The sequence below is a fragment of the Ochotona princeps genome, chromosome 13 (genome assembly GCF_030435755.1).
Source record: "Ochotona princeps isolate mOchPri1 chromosome 13, mOchPri1.hap1, whole genome shotgun sequence".
Classification (NCBI taxonomy): Eukaryota; Metazoa; Chordata; class Mammalia; order Lagomorpha; family Ochotonidae; genus Ochotona; species Ochotona princeps.
The window spans coordinates 60,959,030-60,978,566 of record NC_080844.1 but is presented as its reverse complement, the minus strand read 5'-3'; the positions used below and the strand labels follow the sequence as shown (position 1 = coordinate 60,978,566).

Sequence of the window (19,537 nt, the reverse complement as noted above, 5' to 3'; positions counted from 1 at the left end):
ACAGAATCGACATCCAAAAGCCAGAAGGCACTTTGCCATTCCAGCCCTCCCTTTTGATTCAAAGTGGGGCTGCCTCGGAACTGCCTGAAAAGCTAAGCCTCTTCACGGCGCAGCTGGGACTCACGCAGCACGCTTTGTCCATTTCATCTCTTAAGCCACCCGTGTGCTCTTCAAATGCAATCGAATGTTCTGTCCTATTCTTTAAGCCAATTTTTTTTCTTTCTACAGCTACCTTCTGTGGTCTAGAAATCGTTTCTCTTCTCTGATAATTCTGAAAATGAGTCCTGATACTCCCAAGCCTGCCTTCCCACTGGGGGAGTGGAGGCCATGATCAAGAAGAGAGAGAACAGGTCGAGCACGACACAGGACCAACTTGTGTCCTTAAAGAAACGGTCCCACAGCATGTGACTGCATGTCACCCGCCCCGGCTTAACCGTGAACAGCACTCAAAAGCCAAAAATGCTCTTCCTCTCACCTCACGCTTAGCGGTACAAGGTGAGGCATGCGGCTTCTCAGCCAGAGATCATCAAAACGACAAGAAGTAGCTGGGACCAGTATCATGGTAAAGTAGGTAAAACCACCGCCTGCAACACTAGCCTCCCGTATGAGTGCCAGTTCAATTCCTAGCTGCTCCATTTTTGTTCCAGCTCCTTGCTAATGTGTCTGGGAAAGCAGCAGAGGATGGCCCAAGTGGCCCATGTGAGAGAACAGCATGAAGTTACTAGCTTCAGCATGGCCGGGTCCTGGCCATTTTGTGGCCATTTGGGGAGTGAACCAACAGATGGAAGATCTCTCTCTCTCCCCAGCCCCCTTCTGCCTCTGTAACTCTGCCTTTCAAATAAATTAAAAAAAAAAATTTAAAAATACCTACCAACACCATTTCATGTCAAGAATAATGTCATGAATGGCATCTGTTAGTGTTTGAACATTCTCAAACTTCATTCCTCGGCTAAAATCCACGGGAAAAAAAGAAAAAAAATTAATACAATAGAATTTTTTAAAAGCTTACGTAAGCTATATTTAAGGTATCTTGGAAAAATTGGAAAGATTATTACAATATGAGGTTAATACTACTGTAACAATACAAGCAGCTGCTGAAATGTCTACAACCAAAATGCATGGGAAGGAGTAACACGTCTTTGCTCAGTTTTCATTTCCGCGGGGACTTTACTCCTTCCCGTGACAGTGAGGACAGAAGAGCTGTCCCTTGCCAGCAAAGAGGACAACATCCAAGTCCCTGAGCCAGTATCCACCACACACCGTGCAACCAAAACGCATCTCGGGTCACCTGCTCACCAGTGCTCATGGAAGTCAAAGGAAACGTAAGTGAGCTGAGAGCTGTTCAGGAGCAGCACCTGCTTCAGGTAGGCATCCCCAATGATCTTCTCTCTTCCTGCCTGGTCCACCAAGTTAATGATCACCTGGGTGAGGGGAGAACAAGAGAAACCGCATCTAACTAGACAGTAGAGTTAAAAATCTCACGTCTGGTGACCTATTATAAACTGATTTCAGAAGTAGCTTATAACCTCACTTCGTCAATTTAGGTTTATAGGAATTTTTATATCAAGGAAATGAATAGTGTTTAATGTATGTTTGTAATAGCCAATTATAATGAAAAATATCTTAGATATTTTAGATATCTAGAAATACATAAAGAGAAATACACAAAACCTTGTGCTGAACACCATCAAATCTTCCTGTCATACATGAAACAGAACCTAAATAGGCAGACACAGACCAGGCTGCTGAAGAGCAAGTTCAACTTTACAAAGACATCAAGTCCTCCCAAATTAGTCTACACACTCAACAAAGCCGGTCAAAACTCAACCAGGGTCTTTTAAAAATGCATTTGATAAAGTAACTGTAAGGTTCATTTGGAAGAGCAAACATTTGAAGAAAAAATTGGAAACTAATAACAAAAGGGGAGAGGCGCCCTCTTAGGAGCAAACACGGCCTCATTCTGCAGCCATGAGTCTGTTGTGCTTGCACAGGAACGGACAGGAACGAGGCCCAGACGCGGGTGCTGTGGAACCAAGACACAGGAATGCTGCCAGCATGGACCACTCGGCACATGGGGGGTCAGGGTGGGGCACCTATAATAGCACCCAACATCTCATTAATTATGCATAAAATACATTCTAGAAGCATTAATGATCTAAGTTTTATTCAAGTCACAAAAAAACTACGAAAACAGAACGATGTTTCCATAAGTGCAGGGCTGTGACTGTCTAGGTGTGACATAAAGATCAGACAGCAGAAGGACAGACGCACATAATAACACAACAATCTGAGACCTATGGCCCAAGCGACAGTTTTAGGCATTGCACACAACTGCAGAGGACGACCCAGGAGAATATACTCAGAAAAGAAAGGCCAAAAATATGTTACAAGTGCTATAAACCCAATAGATACAATGGAAATTAACAGAAGAAAATATGCAAAGAGAAAACATGTGACTAAGCTTTGCTAATAATCAAAGAAACAGGCTGAGCACAAAGGTTCGTTAGCTAATCCTGCCCCTTCGAGCGTGGGCATCCCGTGTCGGTTCACTTCCCATCCAGCTCCCTGCTTCTGGCCTGGGAAAGCACTGGAGGACGGCCCAAAGCCTTGGGACCCTGCACCCATGTGGGAGACCCAGCAGAAGCTCCTGGCTCCTGTTTTGGAGGAGGCTTAATTCTGGCTGCTATGCCCGTTGGGGAGTGAGCTAGTGGATGGAAGATTTTTCTGTCTCTCCTTTTCTCCGTAAATCTACCTTTCCAATAAAAATAAATAAATCTTTTTAAAAAATGTAAATTTTAAAACAGAAAACTAGTTTCCACTTCTAGCCAAGCAAATCCAAATACTAAATACAGACAGCACTGACACCTGCTTGGGCAGTGGACACCAGACCTGTGTAGCTGTGGCCGTGGCCGTGACCATGAACAAGTGTGATTTCTAGGTGAGCACAAGAGCAGCAGGTACCAACTGTAAATATATAGACTTGTTTGATCCAGCAATTTCACACACAGTTTAGTCTGTAAGACAAACAACCATCCTAAAATACAAAAAGAGTGTCAAGCGAAGAGAACAGCAAAAATAACATACAGCCTCTAGGTCCACCAATGAAGAAACGATCAAATAACCACGCGTCCTTCAGGGAAAACAGTTGTACAGCTGTGTGATCTTAGTTTTCTTTGATTTAAGTTTGGGTATTCACAGGTCAAGGTGGTTTCTGCTATAATTTACGTGTCACTAACCCAAGCCTCAGATCAAGTAGTGGGGACCTGGGTGTTCCAGCGGGCTTCACAGTTGGTCCCCAAACCATTAAGGGCACAGATTCTCCCCCATCTTTTTATTCTGTCATTCTTTCCAATCTTTTTTTTTTTTTTTTAAACCAACCAGCTTACGGGCTAAGCCCCAGGTTATTTCATTCAGTCTTCAGATAGCTGCAAAAGCTTCGCATCAAACTCAGACACAACAACCGCTGGGGGACTACTGGTTCCTGGGTCTCTCTCCATTAGAGCAGGAAACTCCCCCAGAAGCCTCCCAGGGGACGTTTTCCACATCATCCCTTACGGGCCAAACCGCCAGCAAGCCTATGCAGGTCGCCGCCTGCACCAATGCCGATGGTGCCACCATGACTGAGTCAGACTGACCACAGGCTCATCGCCCCAGAAAGCAATTACCCAGGAGAAGGTGGACACATGAGCGCTCCTGGGCACCACTCAATACCCACACCTGTGACATGGCAGAGACAGCCAGCCACAGGGAGGCGGGAAGTGGCAATTTGCTCTGCTTCACACCTCAGTACTGTTTCATTTCAACAATTGTGTTCTAGCCCTACTTATAATGACACACAGTGGACTACATAAATTCACTCATATTTCAAGAAATTCAAGTGCAGAATGAGGTCAAATCTTTCCTGTCCCACTACTTTCCTTAAGGTAATTCTTGTACATTGGTGTGCATTCTTTCAGCTCACACGAAGACATTTCTACATAAACGTGTGTGTGAACAGAACAAATGGAAGAAAGCTAAACATATGTAAGGAACACAGTTTTGTCATGTGAGAGTTTTAAACGGTAACCTATCATATGCGGTCACAGGCTTTTCTGTTGACTGACCTTGAACTTGCTCCATGTTAAACACTTGTTGCCACCACTCTAGATGTGCCATTCTCGGCCCACTGTCCTGACGGGTGACTAGGAAGCTTTTTTGCCGCAATTAACATCCCTGTACCTGCCTCCTTTGCTTGGACAGATCGGAATGAGACTTTCTGCACGCACTTTTTCATGCAGTCTGCTCCATTCCTCTGTTCAGTTTTCTTTCAGATTGCGATTTTTTAATGGAATCACAGGAGTTTTTAATGTACTCTACATATAAGACCTTATCATCATAAGCAATCAAAACTGTTAAATATATTCTCCCACCATGTTAGTTGCCTTCCCATTCCCTTAAATGGTACCTTTTATTAAACAGAAGTTCTTAATTTTAGTGACGGCAAATGTTTGAAATTTTTTCATTCTGGTTAATGCTTATAATACCCTATTTAATTTTAATAAAGTTTTAATGAATGACACTTGTAACATGTTCATAATTTGTGTTTTAGCAAATAATGTTTATAATAAACTTAAAGTCAACTTTGTTTTTTAAGCATGTTTCAATTTTTAAAAATGAAAATAAACAAAAAAAAGTTTGAGGGGAGCCCGGCAGCGTGGCCTAGAGGCTAAAGTCCTCACCTTGAACGCGCCAGGATCCCATATGGGCGCCGGTTCTAATCCCGGCAGCTCCACTTCCCATCCAGCTCCCTGCTTGTGGCCTGGGAAAGCAGTTGAGGATGGCCCAAAGCCTTGGGACCCTGCACCTGCGTGGGAGACCTGGAGGAGGTTCCTGGTTCCCGGCTTCGGATCGGCACAGCACTGGCCATTGTGGTCACTTGGGGAGTGAATCATCGGACAGATCTTCCTCTCTGTCTCTCCTCCTCTCTGTATATCTGACTTTGTAATAAAAATAAACAAATCTTAAAAAAGTTTGAGGGGCATAGCCTCTTATCCCTTATTAAACTAATAAAATATGCATGTAATCTTTAACTAAAACTTGCGAAGACAATGCTAGTGTTTAAGTCTTCTTTTCAGACCCAAGATCAAAAACATGTTGGGAGAGGGAAAATGGGAACAAAAAAAGAAAAAAAAAGATGTCTTATCTAAATTTGACTGATGTATAAGGTACATAGGCTAGATGTTGAAAAGCAAACTTCTTAAGCTAAATAAGCACATATTAATTGATAATATCCTTGCACATGGCACTCCCTCCCTACATCTCCAGTTAGGGGGTAGAGGAGTTCTCACTCAGAAACTCAATACTTGCTCTTATTTCTTAGTATCAAACTTCATATTTTTTTCAATACTTTGTATTTTTTAAAATATTTATTTATTTATTTATTTATTTATTTGGAAAGTCAGATATACAAAGAAGAAGAGAGATGGAGAGGAAGATCTTCTGTCCAATGATTCACTCCCCAAGCATCTGCAACGGCTGGAGCTGCACCGATCCGAAGCCAGGAGCCAGGAGCTTCTTCCACATCTCCCATATGAGTATAGGATCCCAAGGCTCTGGACTGTCCTCGACTGCTTTCCCAGGCCACAAGCAGGGAGCTGGATGGGAAGCGGGGCCACCAGAGCAGGAACTGGCACCCATATGGGATCCCGGGGCGTTCAAGGCAAGGACTTTAGCTGCTAGGCTACAGTACCAGGCTCTATAGTTTCTATTTTACTGCTAAGATTTGGGGTAGGATTGTACAAAATTATGTATTAATCTGGGAAGAACTGAAATCTACTCAATTCAGAATGTTCATTTCAGGAACCTGGTATTCTGTCTATATGAAGTCAAGTTTTCTTTTGTGACCATCTACAACCCTTTGTCATCTCCAAGTATGAGGTGTTTTTATGTTTACTGTATTTAGGTTATTTTTCCCTATTGTATTTGTGCTGCTGTATGAAACAAGCGTCCCAGCCCCAGTGTGATGGCTCAATTGGCCACTCCTCTGCCTGCAAGCACCAACATTCCATTTGTGCATCGGTTCATGTCCTGGCTGCTCCACTTCCCATTTAACTCCCTGCTTATGGTCTGGAAAAGCAGAGGATGGCCCAAAGCTTTGGGACACTGCATTGTGTGGAAGAAACACAAAGGAAACTCCTGGCTCCTGGCTTCAGTTCGGCTCAGCTCTGGTCACTGTGGTCACTTGGGGAGTGAACCAGCAGACAGAAGATCTTTATGTCTCTCCTCTCTGTAAATCTGCCTTTCAAATTAAAAAAAAAAATCTTAAAAAAAAGAAATGAGCATTCCATGGTGTCATCCATTCACAATGGTCAATGGAAGCAGACTATTACAGAAGGCTGCTTTAAAAGCTTGAGGAAAATGGGATTAAAAGATAAATTTCCTTTCTGGCAAAAAAACTTTAAATCAATGTCTGTTTTCTTCTCATGACAAGCACGCTGCGTGAACACGCTCATGACTCCTGTTAAGCATGGATTTCAGCTCTCCTTTTCATCCTTAATCAAAATCATTAAACGTATACCACACCTAACAGCTTCGCTTTGACTGCTGTTTATGATCCTGCGACCACGTTCCTGTGTGAGCCAATGGACACACATCAAAGATGGGCAAAGAGCAAAGTGACTGCGAGGCACACCCCCGTTATCCCCAGCAGGGAGGGCCCTCTGTTCTCAGGGCCCTGGATTTCATTCTTAGTTTGGATCATTTTTTTGTAATAACTGATGCTCTAATCACCTTCTGCTTTCCAAATACAATCTGAAAAGCAGCTAACTCAATAATTATTCATAAAAAATCATGAATACCGTCAGCTTATGTTTAACTTAATAACGAGTGCTCAGTGATGAACAGGACATTGTTATTTTCGTGAAACTTAAACTGATGCGGTCATTTCTCCAAAAAGGAAGAAGCATTTTACTAGAGAGGAAGGCCCACCTGTTTTTTGTAAATTTTCAGCTGTTCTTCGAAATGGGCACAGAGACAGGCCACACTTTCCTTCTCGCCTACAAAGAAGGGACACAAAATCTATTTTTTCCTCCCCATGTTTGAGACAGAAATTAATGTCTACCCCAACGACCAAACATAAAACTGCCCAAAAAAACCACGATTTAAAAACGAAATGCTAAGTCAAGGATCTGGGATTCCTTTATTCCCCAATTAGACTAACCTAAAACATATCTGAAAAGCAAATTGAAATTAAATGAATTAGTATTCATACATCTGGCCTACTTCTCAGAAAAGGTTTTCACATGGTTTATTTTTAAAATAATGAAAACTTCTCTACCACAATGTTTTAAAGACTCAGACCTTACAGAATTCTCATTAACAACAAAAATTAAGGTTTGAGAGAAAAAAGTAAACCACTGTCACTTATTTTTTAAAATCAGTCTCATTCAGTATTGGAGCTCGACTTCAATGGCTTAGCTACTCTGCTGCTAAAGCACTGGAAGAAAGGAAATCCTTGGCACTGGCATGCAGCACATAAAGCCAAGGCATGCAAGGCTGGCATCTTCTTTCAGAGTCCTGGTTCGAGTCCTGGCTGTTCCACTTCGTTCAGCTCCCTGCTAAAGTACTCGCAAAAGGGGTGGGAAAACACTTGGGCCTCGGCCACCTATGCGGGAGACCTGGATGGAATTCTGGGCTCCTGACTTTGGCCTGTGTCCCAGCCACTGAGGCCATCAGGGGAGTGACCCAAGAGATGAAATCTCTGTGAGTGAAAATTACCTTACCGATTTTTGGCAGAATCTGTCTGAAGATATTTCTACAAATATTCAAGATGCTTCTAGCTTCTACCAATAACTGGTTATATTTATCCCTTCTCAAAGTTAAATATCCTTCATGCTTCAAAGAAATGGCAAGTTAAAATTTGTGACATAAGCTTTGGTTTGTTCTATTATTGGGGAAATTTATCATTTAGAAATGACAAACTCTACTACTATTATTCTTGGAATTAGGACATCCCTTTCCCAGTAGGATTGTTGTCTGAAGGAGGTAGCTGGCCACGCACATCTAGACCTGCCAAGGCTCTCACCCTCCTGAGCAAAGCGAGTAACCGCCGTGCTTACTTCCGTCCAGCCGAGGCCGGGGGTTGTACCGATACCCGACCTGGCTCCAGAAGACTGGCACAGAGCCTCGCGTCTGAATAAAGGACAGCGTGTGGTTGTGCACGTGAATCAACTGCTCTGTCTCCACATAATTCGCCACATTCCCATTCTTGTCCACTCCTCTCCGCTTATAGCGCATTCCTGACAGAAAACGAAAACAGAAAAGAGCAACATAAACAAAAGCAGATGATTGCCCAAATCCAGTGTACGTCTTCCAGGAAGCCCTCGGGATCCCATGGGCAACCCAAGACGCAGCTGTCTATGAAGAGCTGGAGCCGGGCTGAGTGTTGCTGGGACCTGAGAGAGTGTTCCTAGGGCCGCACCCCGAGCCCATGCCAGCCAAAGCTGCCAGGCTGAGCACCAGTGCCCTGAGCACGCCCTCACAGGCCTTCCTCACTCCTCCAGGCAGACCCACTGTCCTTTCTCGCTTGGCCAACTATCTCAGACCCGCCCCAAGTCCAGCACAGTGTGTAGAGCCATGCAGGACTCCAGAGCCTACCATATCTGCAAACACACTCCTGCCACGTGGGCCCCCTCGGGCCTCCGCTCACCTGCTCTGTGCCTGCTGCGGCGGGAGATGAGGGCCACCAGGAACCGCGGGTGGACGTCGTCCACACAGGTGGCCTCCTGAGGGGGCGTCTCCGGGCTGCTCTTCTCGTCGTCAGATGAGTCGTTATAGTTCACCACGAGTTCCTCGATCTGCACAAAGCCCTGGATGATGGGGATGATCCAAAAGTCCGCCTCTGGGGTCTGGAAACGAGATGGACGGCACAGCTGCCTTTGACATCACAGCCCCGAGCCCACACATACTGCTGAGCCTCCCACCCTTCAGCCACATCACTGCTCACTAGGGAGAAATGAAGCAGGGGAGCTTTTCCTTCTCTTCCTGGAGACCATTCCAAAAGAAAGAGAATGCAGCCTAAGACCCAGGCTGCCTGCGTACAAGCTGAAGCTCCGCCAGGCACCAGCCAAGGAGGAGGACTCACTCTACCTACCTCAGTACCCTTGTCTACGAAACAGGAATCACGACCACCTGATCTGGCTGGTGGGCAAGTTCAAGGACTCACTCATGTAAAGCATTTAGCCTGTATGCCAACTGTTCAACAAATGTAGCTATTACCATGGCTGCTGCAGCTACAAAGAAAACTCCGAGGCTGAGGCTCAGTTTCTAACTGTATGAAGCCATTAATAAAACACAACCAGCTCTAATCGCGTCATTGTGAAGCACACAGGTGGACTTCATTTCCTAGTTTACCAACAGAATCCTTTGCCAAGCACAGCCCAGGTGGTAAATGGGCCTTCCCATCAATGACCCACTTTCGAGTGTGGTCCAATGGGTGGGGTGCTTGCTGACTGCAGCTCTCCCCTCCTGGCCTTGGGGCCGAGTACGGTCAGATCTTACCACCCTCTGCCTGCAGGGACAGCACGGGACGCACACACCCGAGAGCAGCTCTCACCCTGCTGGTTCCCGTCTCCCTAACTGTCCAGCCATCAACTTCACATTCACCTGACTTCCAGCAGCCAACATTCAGCCCACAGACCCACGGTTTCCTGGCGCCTGCACAGAGACTGGGGCGGAGAGTGGAGAGTAGTGGGGCGGGGTCTGCGTGGACTCATTATCGTTATCACAACTCCCATGGTTTGGATTTTTTTGTTTCAGCAAGAGATGCAAAATTTCTCACAGGAACAGCAAATCACATGTAAGTCACCACTTTTAATTTGTGACATAAAAATATTCTGACAAAATCTCTGAGAACTCACCAGCATCAACACACAGGGCTCCCTCTGGCTACAGGTGCCTGCTATATCCTTTCAGTTGGCTTTGCATTTTTTTTTAAAAAAGATTCATTTTATTATTTTTTTTATCAGAAAGGCAGATTTACAGAGGGAAGGAAAGGCAGAGAGATATATCTTCCACCTGCTAGTTCACTCCCCAAGTGGTTACAACAGCCGGAAACAAGTCAATTCGAAGCCAGAAGCTTCTTCCGGGTCTCCCACAACGGGTGCAGGGTCCCAAGGCTTTGGGCCATCCTCGACTGCTTTCCCAGGCCACAAGCAGGGAGCTGGATGGGAAGTGGAGCAGCTGGGACACAAATCGAAACCTATATGGGATCCTGGTGGATGCAAGATAAGGATTTAGCCACTAGGCTACCACGCCAGGCCCTGGTTTTGGATTTCTAATAGATGCATTCTAGACACCGAACTGAAGACACCACTAAACAAAAATCCCTCACACAAACCCCCATCAAGGGGGAGAAACAGGATACAGTAAAAGGGCTCGAGATTTCAGAAAGGTTAAAGAACAGGTCAAGCATGACCATCTTCAGCCAAAGCCTGCTTTGTTCAGTCTCCATCACAGTGACACAGCACACGGCTGGCCTTTGACAAACGCTTGCTGATGGGCCACAAGCACTGTCCTTGGACACAGCCACAGCTCCCCGACCTACATGGCAGAGTGCAGGCAGGCGGTAAGTACTGAGTCTGGGGGAACCGCGGAGGCATCTCCTCAAAGGCTGGGGATGCTGCGTGGAGCCTAGCGCTGTGCCTACACCAATGCCAGATGAGCAAACCAGGAAGGGAGACAGATAGCTGGCTCGCTAGGGAAAACTCAACTCTGGGCTTCAACACGCCGGTGTTGAACGGCCTATGGGGCTGCAGTGTCTTCACAGAAACTGTGGGGACAGCAATCCCACGGCCTCAACTCACTGCTGTCCAATGGGAACCTGCTACAAAGGTCAGCAGTCAGGCAGTACAACTGTGGCCTGGCTTGAATGTTCCTTCTCTGGAGACTTCCTTCTGTGGGGCAAAACACTGAGGGGAGGATTTTAACATTCAGTTTAACTGATTAAAAAATGCTTAGCAGCTATAACCAACTATGATGCTTCAGAAACTGGTCTTAGTAGACTGGGATTTTTAAAAACAGCTACTTAGGGCTGGGCATTAAGCACAGCGGGTTAAGCCATCATGACCTGTGAAACCAGCATCGCATTTGGATGGCCGTTTGTGTTCCTGTTGCTTCACTTCCAATCCAGTTCCCTGCTAGGCACCTCGAAAAGCAGGATTGTATGGCAGTGCTCGGGCTCCTAAACCCTCATGAGAAACCTGGAAGAATCTCCTGGCTTCGTCCTGGTACAGCCCTAGCCATTGCGGCCACCTGGGGAGTGAACCAGCAGATGGTACATCTCACTGTCTGCCTGTCTCTGTAACTCTGCCTTTCAAATAAATACCTCTTTTAAAAAAATTTGTTTGTTTTTATTGGAAAGGCAGATTTACAGAGAGAAAGAGATAGAGAAATAAACATCTTCCATCTGCTGGTTCACTCTCCAAATGGCAGCAACAGCTGGAGCTGAGTGGATCTGAGCCAGGAACTTCCTCCCACATGGGTGCAGGTCCCAAAGCGTTGGACTGTCCTCCACTGCTTTCCCAGGCCACAAGCAGGGAGCTGGATGGGAAGTGGAGCAGCCGGGACACAAAGCAATGTCCATGTGGGATACCGGCACTTGCAGGTAGAGCATTAGCCTTGAACCACCATGTTGTCCCATCAAATAAATAAAATTTTAAAAATTTTAGAAACAGCTACTCACACCAATCTCGGTAAGATCTCGTATCATATATTTATTCCAAAAAAATCGGTCATCAACCTAGAAAAAGTAGAGGAAAGAAGGGTTCAGGAAAATGTCATTTCATTTTTCCTAGAAGCTGCTAAAATGGGCAAGCCCTGCTCTGAGCCGTGGGCAGTACCTTCTGCCAGAGGGCACGGCTGTCCGTCGCGCTAGTGCTCTGCCTCTGCACTGAGTTGGTCAGGTCGTAGGTGAGGCTGTAGTAGAAGGACTCTGAATCCATGAACATCTTCAGCAGCTCCTCAAGTAACCTCCTCTCTAACTTCTCCTTCTCTTTGCTCTCCTTAACCTGCAAGAAGTCAGCTCATCACCACGGGAATTAAAGCAAGGTACCTAGGAATACACAGCTACCCAAAGGCAAAACCAATCCCAAGGGCACGGAGCCCACTTCATTTTAACTAACACTCAGAAACTAGGTGTCCTGGCAGGAGACCCGCCCCTCAATGTAAAACTAATCCCAGATGAACCGAAAGCCATTTCAACGACAGCCGTACTTTCTTCTTATTAGGAGCGGAGACATTGGACTTGATGTGCGTTAAGGTCTTCAGCAGAAACTTGGAGTCATCAGGAGACGGGATAATCTTCTCTGGTTTGTTAATCCCAAAATGATGCTTCTTACAGAGCTAGAGAGTTAAAGAGAGGGTTTGTTATTAATAGCTGCTTGTAAAATGTCAAGTATAAAAGTGAATGTTACTGTTAATGCCTTCTGATTAAAAGTAACCTCAAAAAACAGTAAAATGACAAAATAGTTAACAGAAGACAGATGTGGTTTTGTTTTGCTTATGAACACACACACACCCAGAGGACAACACACAAAGAATATAGGGCACAATATAACTAGAATTTATAGGGGGAAAATTAGCATTAGCAAAATGGTTCTGATACATTCCTTTCTAACATTAAACAAAGAATAGTGTGTCCTGGTTGAGATTATTAATGCTTTGAAAACTGGCATCTGAGAATGAAAACTATTGTAAAACACACATTTGTTAGGCTTGAGGACCATTACAAGTAGTTGTTCAAGTATTAATTGATACTAATCAAGTGACTCTTTGGGCTAAGAAAAAATCTTGAGTATGCTCTAGTGAAATCTTCAAAACAATTTATTTATCTTTTCAAAATTATTTTTTTTTGAAAGGCAGACTTTACAGAAAGAAGGAGAAAGAAAAAGATCTTCCATTTGCTGGTTCACTCCCCAGTGGTCAAAATGGCCAGTGCTGAGCTGAATAAAGCTAGGAGCCAGGAATCAGGAGCCCGGAGCTTCTCCTGGGTCTCCCATACGGGTGAGGGTCCCAAGGCTTTTGGCCTTCCTCTGCTGCTTTCCCAGGCCACAAGCAGGGAGTTGGGTGGGAAGTGGAGCAGCCAGGACAGTGCCCATATGGGATCCTGGCACTTGCAAGAGAGAGAATTGGCCAATTGAGCCATCACGCTGGGCACCTCCCCCAATATTTTTAAATTTATCATCATGTATTTGAAAGGTAAAGAGAAGTTTTCTTTCTTTTTAAAAAACATTTATTTATTTGAAATTCAGAGTTATGGAGAGAGATGGGGAGATAGAGAGACCTTCCATTTGCGCTTCACTCCTCAGATGGCCACACAGGCCGGGTCTGGCCCAGGTAGAAGCCAAGAGCCAGAAGCTTCCCCAAGGGTGGCAGGAGCCCAAATGCTCAGACCATCTTCCACAGCTGGGGTCCCTACATGGGATTCTTTTTTAAAAAAAAAGAAAAATAAAGATTTATTTTATTTTTTATTGCAAAGCCAGGTATACAGAGAGAAGAGACAGAAGATCTTCCATCCATTAATTCACTCCCCAAGCAGCCACAATGGCTGGAACTTAGCCGATCTGAAGCCAGGAGCCTGAAGCCTATTCCAGGTCTCCCAGGCGGGTACAGAGTTCCAAGGCTTTGGGCCATCCTCGACTGCTTTCCCAGGCCGCAAGCAAGGAGCTGGATGAGAAGCGGGGCCACTGGGGTTAGAACTGGTGCCCATATGGGATCTCGGAGCGTTCAAGGCGAGGACTTCAGCCCTGAGTCCCCAATGTGGGACTCTTTAAAGCTGGATGTTTTAACCATTCCCTCTCCTCCCAGCCTCCCTGATTCCAGTGAAGTCATGTGACTGCACACACTCTCGGGGCAGAGACTGTTCCTTGTGTAGAGGCAGAAATAAGGGACTATAACTGAGGCAATGAGGGGGGATGGGAACATACGCATGGCTCTGTCAAGGGGAGGACAAAGAAGTTGAAAGAGGGGGACTGGATTAAAGGGCTTGACACACAACTTTACATGGCTCAATAGGTAAGACAAACATTCCCGAGAGAATATCTAAACAATATGCAGACCAGTTTCATGTTTTCAACACACCGTTTTTATTTTTTTAAAATTCATTTATTTCTATTGGAAAGGTAGATTCATAGAAGGAGAGACAGAGAAAGAGCTTCCATCCACTGGTTCACTATCCAAATTGCTACACTGGTGCTCGGAGATGAAGTCAGGAACCAGGAACTTCTTCCAGGTCTCCCACAGGAATGCAGGGTCTTTCCCAGGCCACAAGCAGGGAGCTGGATGGGAAGCGGAAGATCCAGGACACAAATTGGTACCCGTATGGGATGCTGGCGCTTTCAGGCAGAGGATTAACCAGATGTGCCACTGCACTAGCCCCCAAACAATCTGTCTGAAAGAATGGACTTCTGTCTCATTTATTTGAACCATACAGCTGCTTTATGCCCTTGTACAAGATCATCAGAAAAAAAAAAAAACAATACAAAACCACTATATCGTCTTCAAAAAGCCAGCCAGTTAAAAAAGAATCACAATATGACCCAGCAATCTATCTCCCATAGAAACACCCAGAAAAAAACAAATGTCCACCAAAACCTTGTACCTAAAAGTGCTTACAGCAGCACTGTTTGTGTCTGCTAAGAAATGGAAACAGGGCCTGGTGCAGTGGCTCAATTAGCTAATCATTCCCTTGCATTGCTGGTATCCTATATGGGCGCCAGTTTGCATCCCAGCTGCTCCACTTCCTTACCAGCTCCCTGATTGGGGCTTGGAAGGCAGTAGAGGATGGCCCAAAGCCATGGGGCCCTGCACTCATGTGGGAGATCCAGAGGAGGCTCCTGGCTCCGGATCAGCTCAGCTCTGGCCATTGTGGCTACTTGGTGAATAAACCAGCGGATGGAAGATCGTTGTCTCTCCTTCTCTATAAAATTTGCCTTTCAAAAAAACACCATATATATGAAGTGGAAACAATTAAAATATACATCAGCTGAGATGAATAAACACAATCTAGTATGCCCACACAGTGGCATAATATTTGGCAATAAAAGGAGTGAAATACTGACATGCCATAACAAGCATGAGTCTTTTAGTAAAGCAAAATCAAAGAGGTCAACAAGAAGGCCTGGAATGACTTAACTCCATTTGTACAAGATGTCTGAAACAGACAGAAATGAGTTGAGTGCTGCTTAGCGGTAATGAGCTGGGGTTTAGTGACATGAAAGGTGCTAATGAAGACAGGGTTTCCTTCAGTGGGGTCAGAGGGGACACCACTGAAAATGCTCTGACAATGTTTATAATGATGACCACATAACTAGACAGTAACCACTGGATTATTATTATTATTATTATTATTATTATTATTATTATTATTATAAGATTTGTTGGGACTTAAGTCAGCACCAGTATGAGATGCCAGCATTGTAGGTGGTAGCTTAGGCTGCCAGCCCCAAATTATGTGCTTTGGAAGGTTGAATTATATATAAATGATGGCATGTGAATTACAAATCTGGCAAGTCTTTCTGTCTCTCCTCTAACTCTGCCTTTCAAATAAAAACCATATATATACATATATAAAATGAGGCAAGGAGCAGGCATTGGTGCATTGGTTAAGCTGTTACTACCTGGCACCCCTTCACCCCATGTCAGAATGCCTGGCTCAGGTTCTGCCTATGCACACCCGGAAGGCAGCAGGTGACTGGCAAGCCTGGGTCCCTGCCACCTATTGGGAAGACCCACATGAAATTTTGTGCTCCTGGCTTCAGCCTGGCCCAGCCCTGGCTGTTGCAGCCATCTGGGGAGTGAACCAGAGGATGGAAGATCTCTGTCCTGTTGACTTTCAAATAAAGTGAAAACAAATCAGTGTCTGACAAACAAACAAGGTATATAGTTGAAGCAAAAAGTCAACTGAGACAAAAAATTAGGAATTCTGTTAATACCAGACTCTGAAACAAAACTGCCTCCCTTCCAGTTCCAGAAAACATACAGGCCTTTATCCAATCTGAGAGCAGTGACCTTGGGAGCCTGAGGGCGCTGCTGGGAAAGAGGAGGCTGACCCAGAGTTGTCCACAGGCATCCAACCCAGGAAGACACAAAAGACGGAAGAACCAGCTCTGCCAAGAAGGTCTTGCACATGCTCAGATATGTACGTTCACGGAAAACATAATTTTAAGCAGGAAAAACATACAGACATGCAAACAAGAAGATGATTTAAAAATAATTTTGGTCATCCGAAGGGCTTGGGGAAAGTGGAAATTACCGTTAAAATGACTAACCACTGCCAATAACTATGTCTCAGGGGTGGGATTTTTTTTTTAACAATTTACTAGTTAATCAGAAAAATATAACTTAAAAAGATTAAGCTTCTAAGTGGAGTGACTTGGAAAGTGAAATAAGGATCCTAAATACATTAAGTAACATGTAAATTCACTATTTTCAAAACAGTTGTTCTTCTTCTTCCCTGTTTGAAGCCACAGAGTTCCTTTACCATAAAACAGGATTAAAAGGAGAGGCAGAAGGCATGGGTGCAAAGTTCTAAAATCACCGTCTCTTCTATCCACTTAACCCAGATCCTTTCTCTCTAGTTCACCAACACTTCTAACTAACCAGAGGCCTGATATACATTCAGCTCTCACACATACAATGGTGGCCCTAGTCAAGGCTGCAGCTCCTACAGCCCACAGCTACAAAAACATTCAACTGGGCTGGCGCAATGGCTCAAATGACTAACCCTCTCCCTTCAAGTGCCAGCACATCCCATATGGGCACTGGTTCATGTCCTTGCCACTCCACTTCCAAACCAGTTCCCTGAGTGTGGTTCAGGAAAGCAGTGGGGGATGGCACAAAGCCTCAGGACACTGCATTTGCATGGGAGATCCAGAAGAAGCTCCTGGCTTGGGATCAGCTCAGCTCTGGCTGTTGCAGCTATCTAGAGAGTGGAGCAGCAGATGGAAGATCTTTCTCTCTGCTCTTCTTCTCTGTAAATCTTTCTGCCTTTTACACACACACACACACACACACACACACACAGAGAGAGAGAGAGAGAGAGAGAGAGGGAGAGAGAGAGAGAGAGAGAGAGAGAGAGAGATCAGAAGGCAGAGCAGATTCATAGAGAGGAGAGACAGAAACAAAGATCTTCCATCCACTGTTTACTCCCCAAATGGTTGCAATGGTTGGAACTGAGCTGATCCAAAGCCAGAAACCAGGAGTTTCTTCTGAATCTCCCACATGGATGCAGGAGCCCAAAGACTTGAGCTATCCTCTGTTGCTTTCCCAGGCAATTAGCAGAGGGCTGGATCAGAAGTGGAACAGCCAGAACATGAACTGGCACCCATATGGGACGCTGGCGTTGCATTCAGATTAGCCTACTATGTCACAGTGTAGGTCCCAGGATTAAATTAAAGATATTACATAATCCTAAAAATGTGTCTCTGGCATGCAGAACCAAATCCACTATTCCATATCTGTTAGGCTTCCCTGAGGTTTCCTTTTTCACCTTACCTCTAGTTCAAGGTCCTGCGGTTCCATCTCAGAGAGTGACAGCACAGCAATCTTGGTGACTTTGCAGACCTCATGGTCTCCCGGGAGCTTGCCCACCAGGGCTTTCTGCCGAATCAGAATAAGCCACCAGGGAAGATCTGAAAGAGAAAGGTCATCACAACCTCTGGTACTTTTCAAGCTGAGGCTGAGCATCTTAATCACCAAGTGTGTGCATCAGGTGGAAGCTCTTACAGATTATGAAACTGGTGCAAGACGTGACAAGATATTCAAGCTCACTCCAAACAACCAAAACATAAATTAAAATGAGTCTCATCCATTACTTCGGGTCCCATTTACAGCTACAAGACATCTGGTGGCTGGGATGTTGGGGAACAGAAACTCCCACATAGCAGCACTAACAGGAATGCCACATACGCCCTCACAAGGCTCCTGGAGGGAGAACTGGCAACACAGAACAGCCTTACACATGCACTCCCCTCTGAAGACAGCCTCTTGAGGATTTGCTCTACAAACCTACCTCGACAATAGGGGTGCACATGTCCAAGCCAACTCACGCATCTGTTTACAACACAGACTCAGTTTGGGAACCACCGAGAAACCCCAACAGGGAGAGTTGATGAACCAATCATGGGACAGCCACAGGATGGGCATTACACGGCTGTAAAAAAGAGAGACCTGCGTCCCATGAGCCAGTAAGGAAAGGTATCCTGGGCACATCATTGAGGTTAAGAACCTGAGTTAGAAGGCTATAACAGTCCAGTTGCTTAAAAAAGAAAAAAATGATGAAAAGGGTTTTTAACCCTAGTATAACCAAATGTATCCAATGCATCAGTATTTACTTTCCTAAGGGGAAAAAACAGAAAGAAAAAAAAATCCCAGCACTCACTACAGCATTTTCCACAGAAAGAAAGGAAGACTAAATTATAACTAGAAAATATCTAGCTCATTATCAGTTTTTACTCCTGGTATTCCATTCCTTTTGGGCAAAGTGTGACAGTGAAAACAGCAAAGGAGGGAACAGGTCCTTGATGTGCGAGGTGGCTCCGGGTGCAACATGAGGCACTGAGATCAGGTGGACATGCTGCCCAGCAATGTCATCCACTGGAAAAAACCTGAAACCAGTCACCACAAGCAGGGGAGTCAACTAACACACCCGGTGTAAGTATAAACATACAGAAATACTACAACCCACTTCCACTCCTAACAGAAAAAAGGCTTCAAAGCCTCAGCAATGATGATACAGCTCCTGGGAATACTCTAACCTTTATGTGAGAAGTACAGTAAAACTTTGGTTTAGAACACACAAAAATAAGTGAAAGGTATCTTGTGCCTGAATGGATAAGCCCAATGGTTCAAGGCTGCTAGTATCTCAAATTAATCCAGGGACTCAACATAATCTTCATCAAAATTCTAATGAAACTTTCAGAGAAATCAAAATCTATGTTAAAAAATCATTTGGAAAACTACATGTGAGAATAGCCAGTAAAAAATTTTAAAAAGAGTTTGTCTTTCCAGATGGCAAAATATACAATATAACCACAGTTAAGAAAACAGTGTGGTATGGGTTACAGAACATAGCCAAGCATCCCTGGAAAAGGCACAGAAGCCAGCTGACTCCCGTCAACATGGGCACATGACATTGAAGATGAAGGGGGAAAGTGATTTGTCATAAATAGATTGAAGTAACTGGCTCTCTATCTGAGAATGCAATTCCTACAAACCATACATGAAAATTGACTACAGATAGGCTGGAAATAGAAACCAAACAGAAACTTAGTAGAAAACATGAGGGCAGGCACCTGGTCTAGCAGTCAACATGCCCACATCTCATGCGGGACTCCTGGGATCTGATAGGTGGTTCTGGTGACCAGCTGCAGCTTCCAGCTACTGCTGCCCCAGCACACAGCAGGTGGCTCAGGTCACGCAGCAGACAGCAATGGCGCTTCTGGTCCCAGTTTTGGCCCCAGCTCAGTCATGGCTACTGTCAGTGATAGAGAGTGAACCAAGA

The 19,537-nt window shown here is 45.0% G+C and overlaps 1 protein-coding gene across 1 annotated transcript in view; it reads right to left on the bottom strand.

The window, feature by feature from the left end:
• Positions 1 to 19,537, bottom strand: part of INPP5F (inositol polyphosphate-5-phosphatase F) — an 83,986-nt gene that overhangs the window by 18,806 nt on the left and 45,643 nt on the right. Inside the window, exons 3-11 of the mRNA XM_058671569.1 lie at positions 17,530 to 17,666; positions 12,250 to 12,378; positions 11,877 to 12,044; positions 11,720 to 11,776; positions 8,687 to 8,885; positions 8,097 to 8,276; positions 6,967 to 7,034; positions 1,297 to 1,421; positions 872 to 949 (exon numbers count right to left, since the gene is read on the bottom strand). Of these exons, the coding sequence (XP_058527552.1) occupies positions 872 to 949; positions 1,297 to 1,421; positions 6,967 to 7,034; positions 8,097 to 8,276; positions 8,687 to 8,885; positions 11,720 to 11,776; positions 11,877 to 12,044; positions 12,250 to 12,378; positions 17,530 to 17,666 (1,141 nt within the window). The remainder of the gene's footprint in view (positions 1 to 871; positions 950 to 1,296; positions 1,422 to 6,966; positions 7,035 to 8,096; positions 8,277 to 8,686; positions 8,886 to 11,719; positions 11,777 to 11,876; positions 12,045 to 12,249; positions 12,379 to 17,529; positions 17,667 to 19,537) is intronic.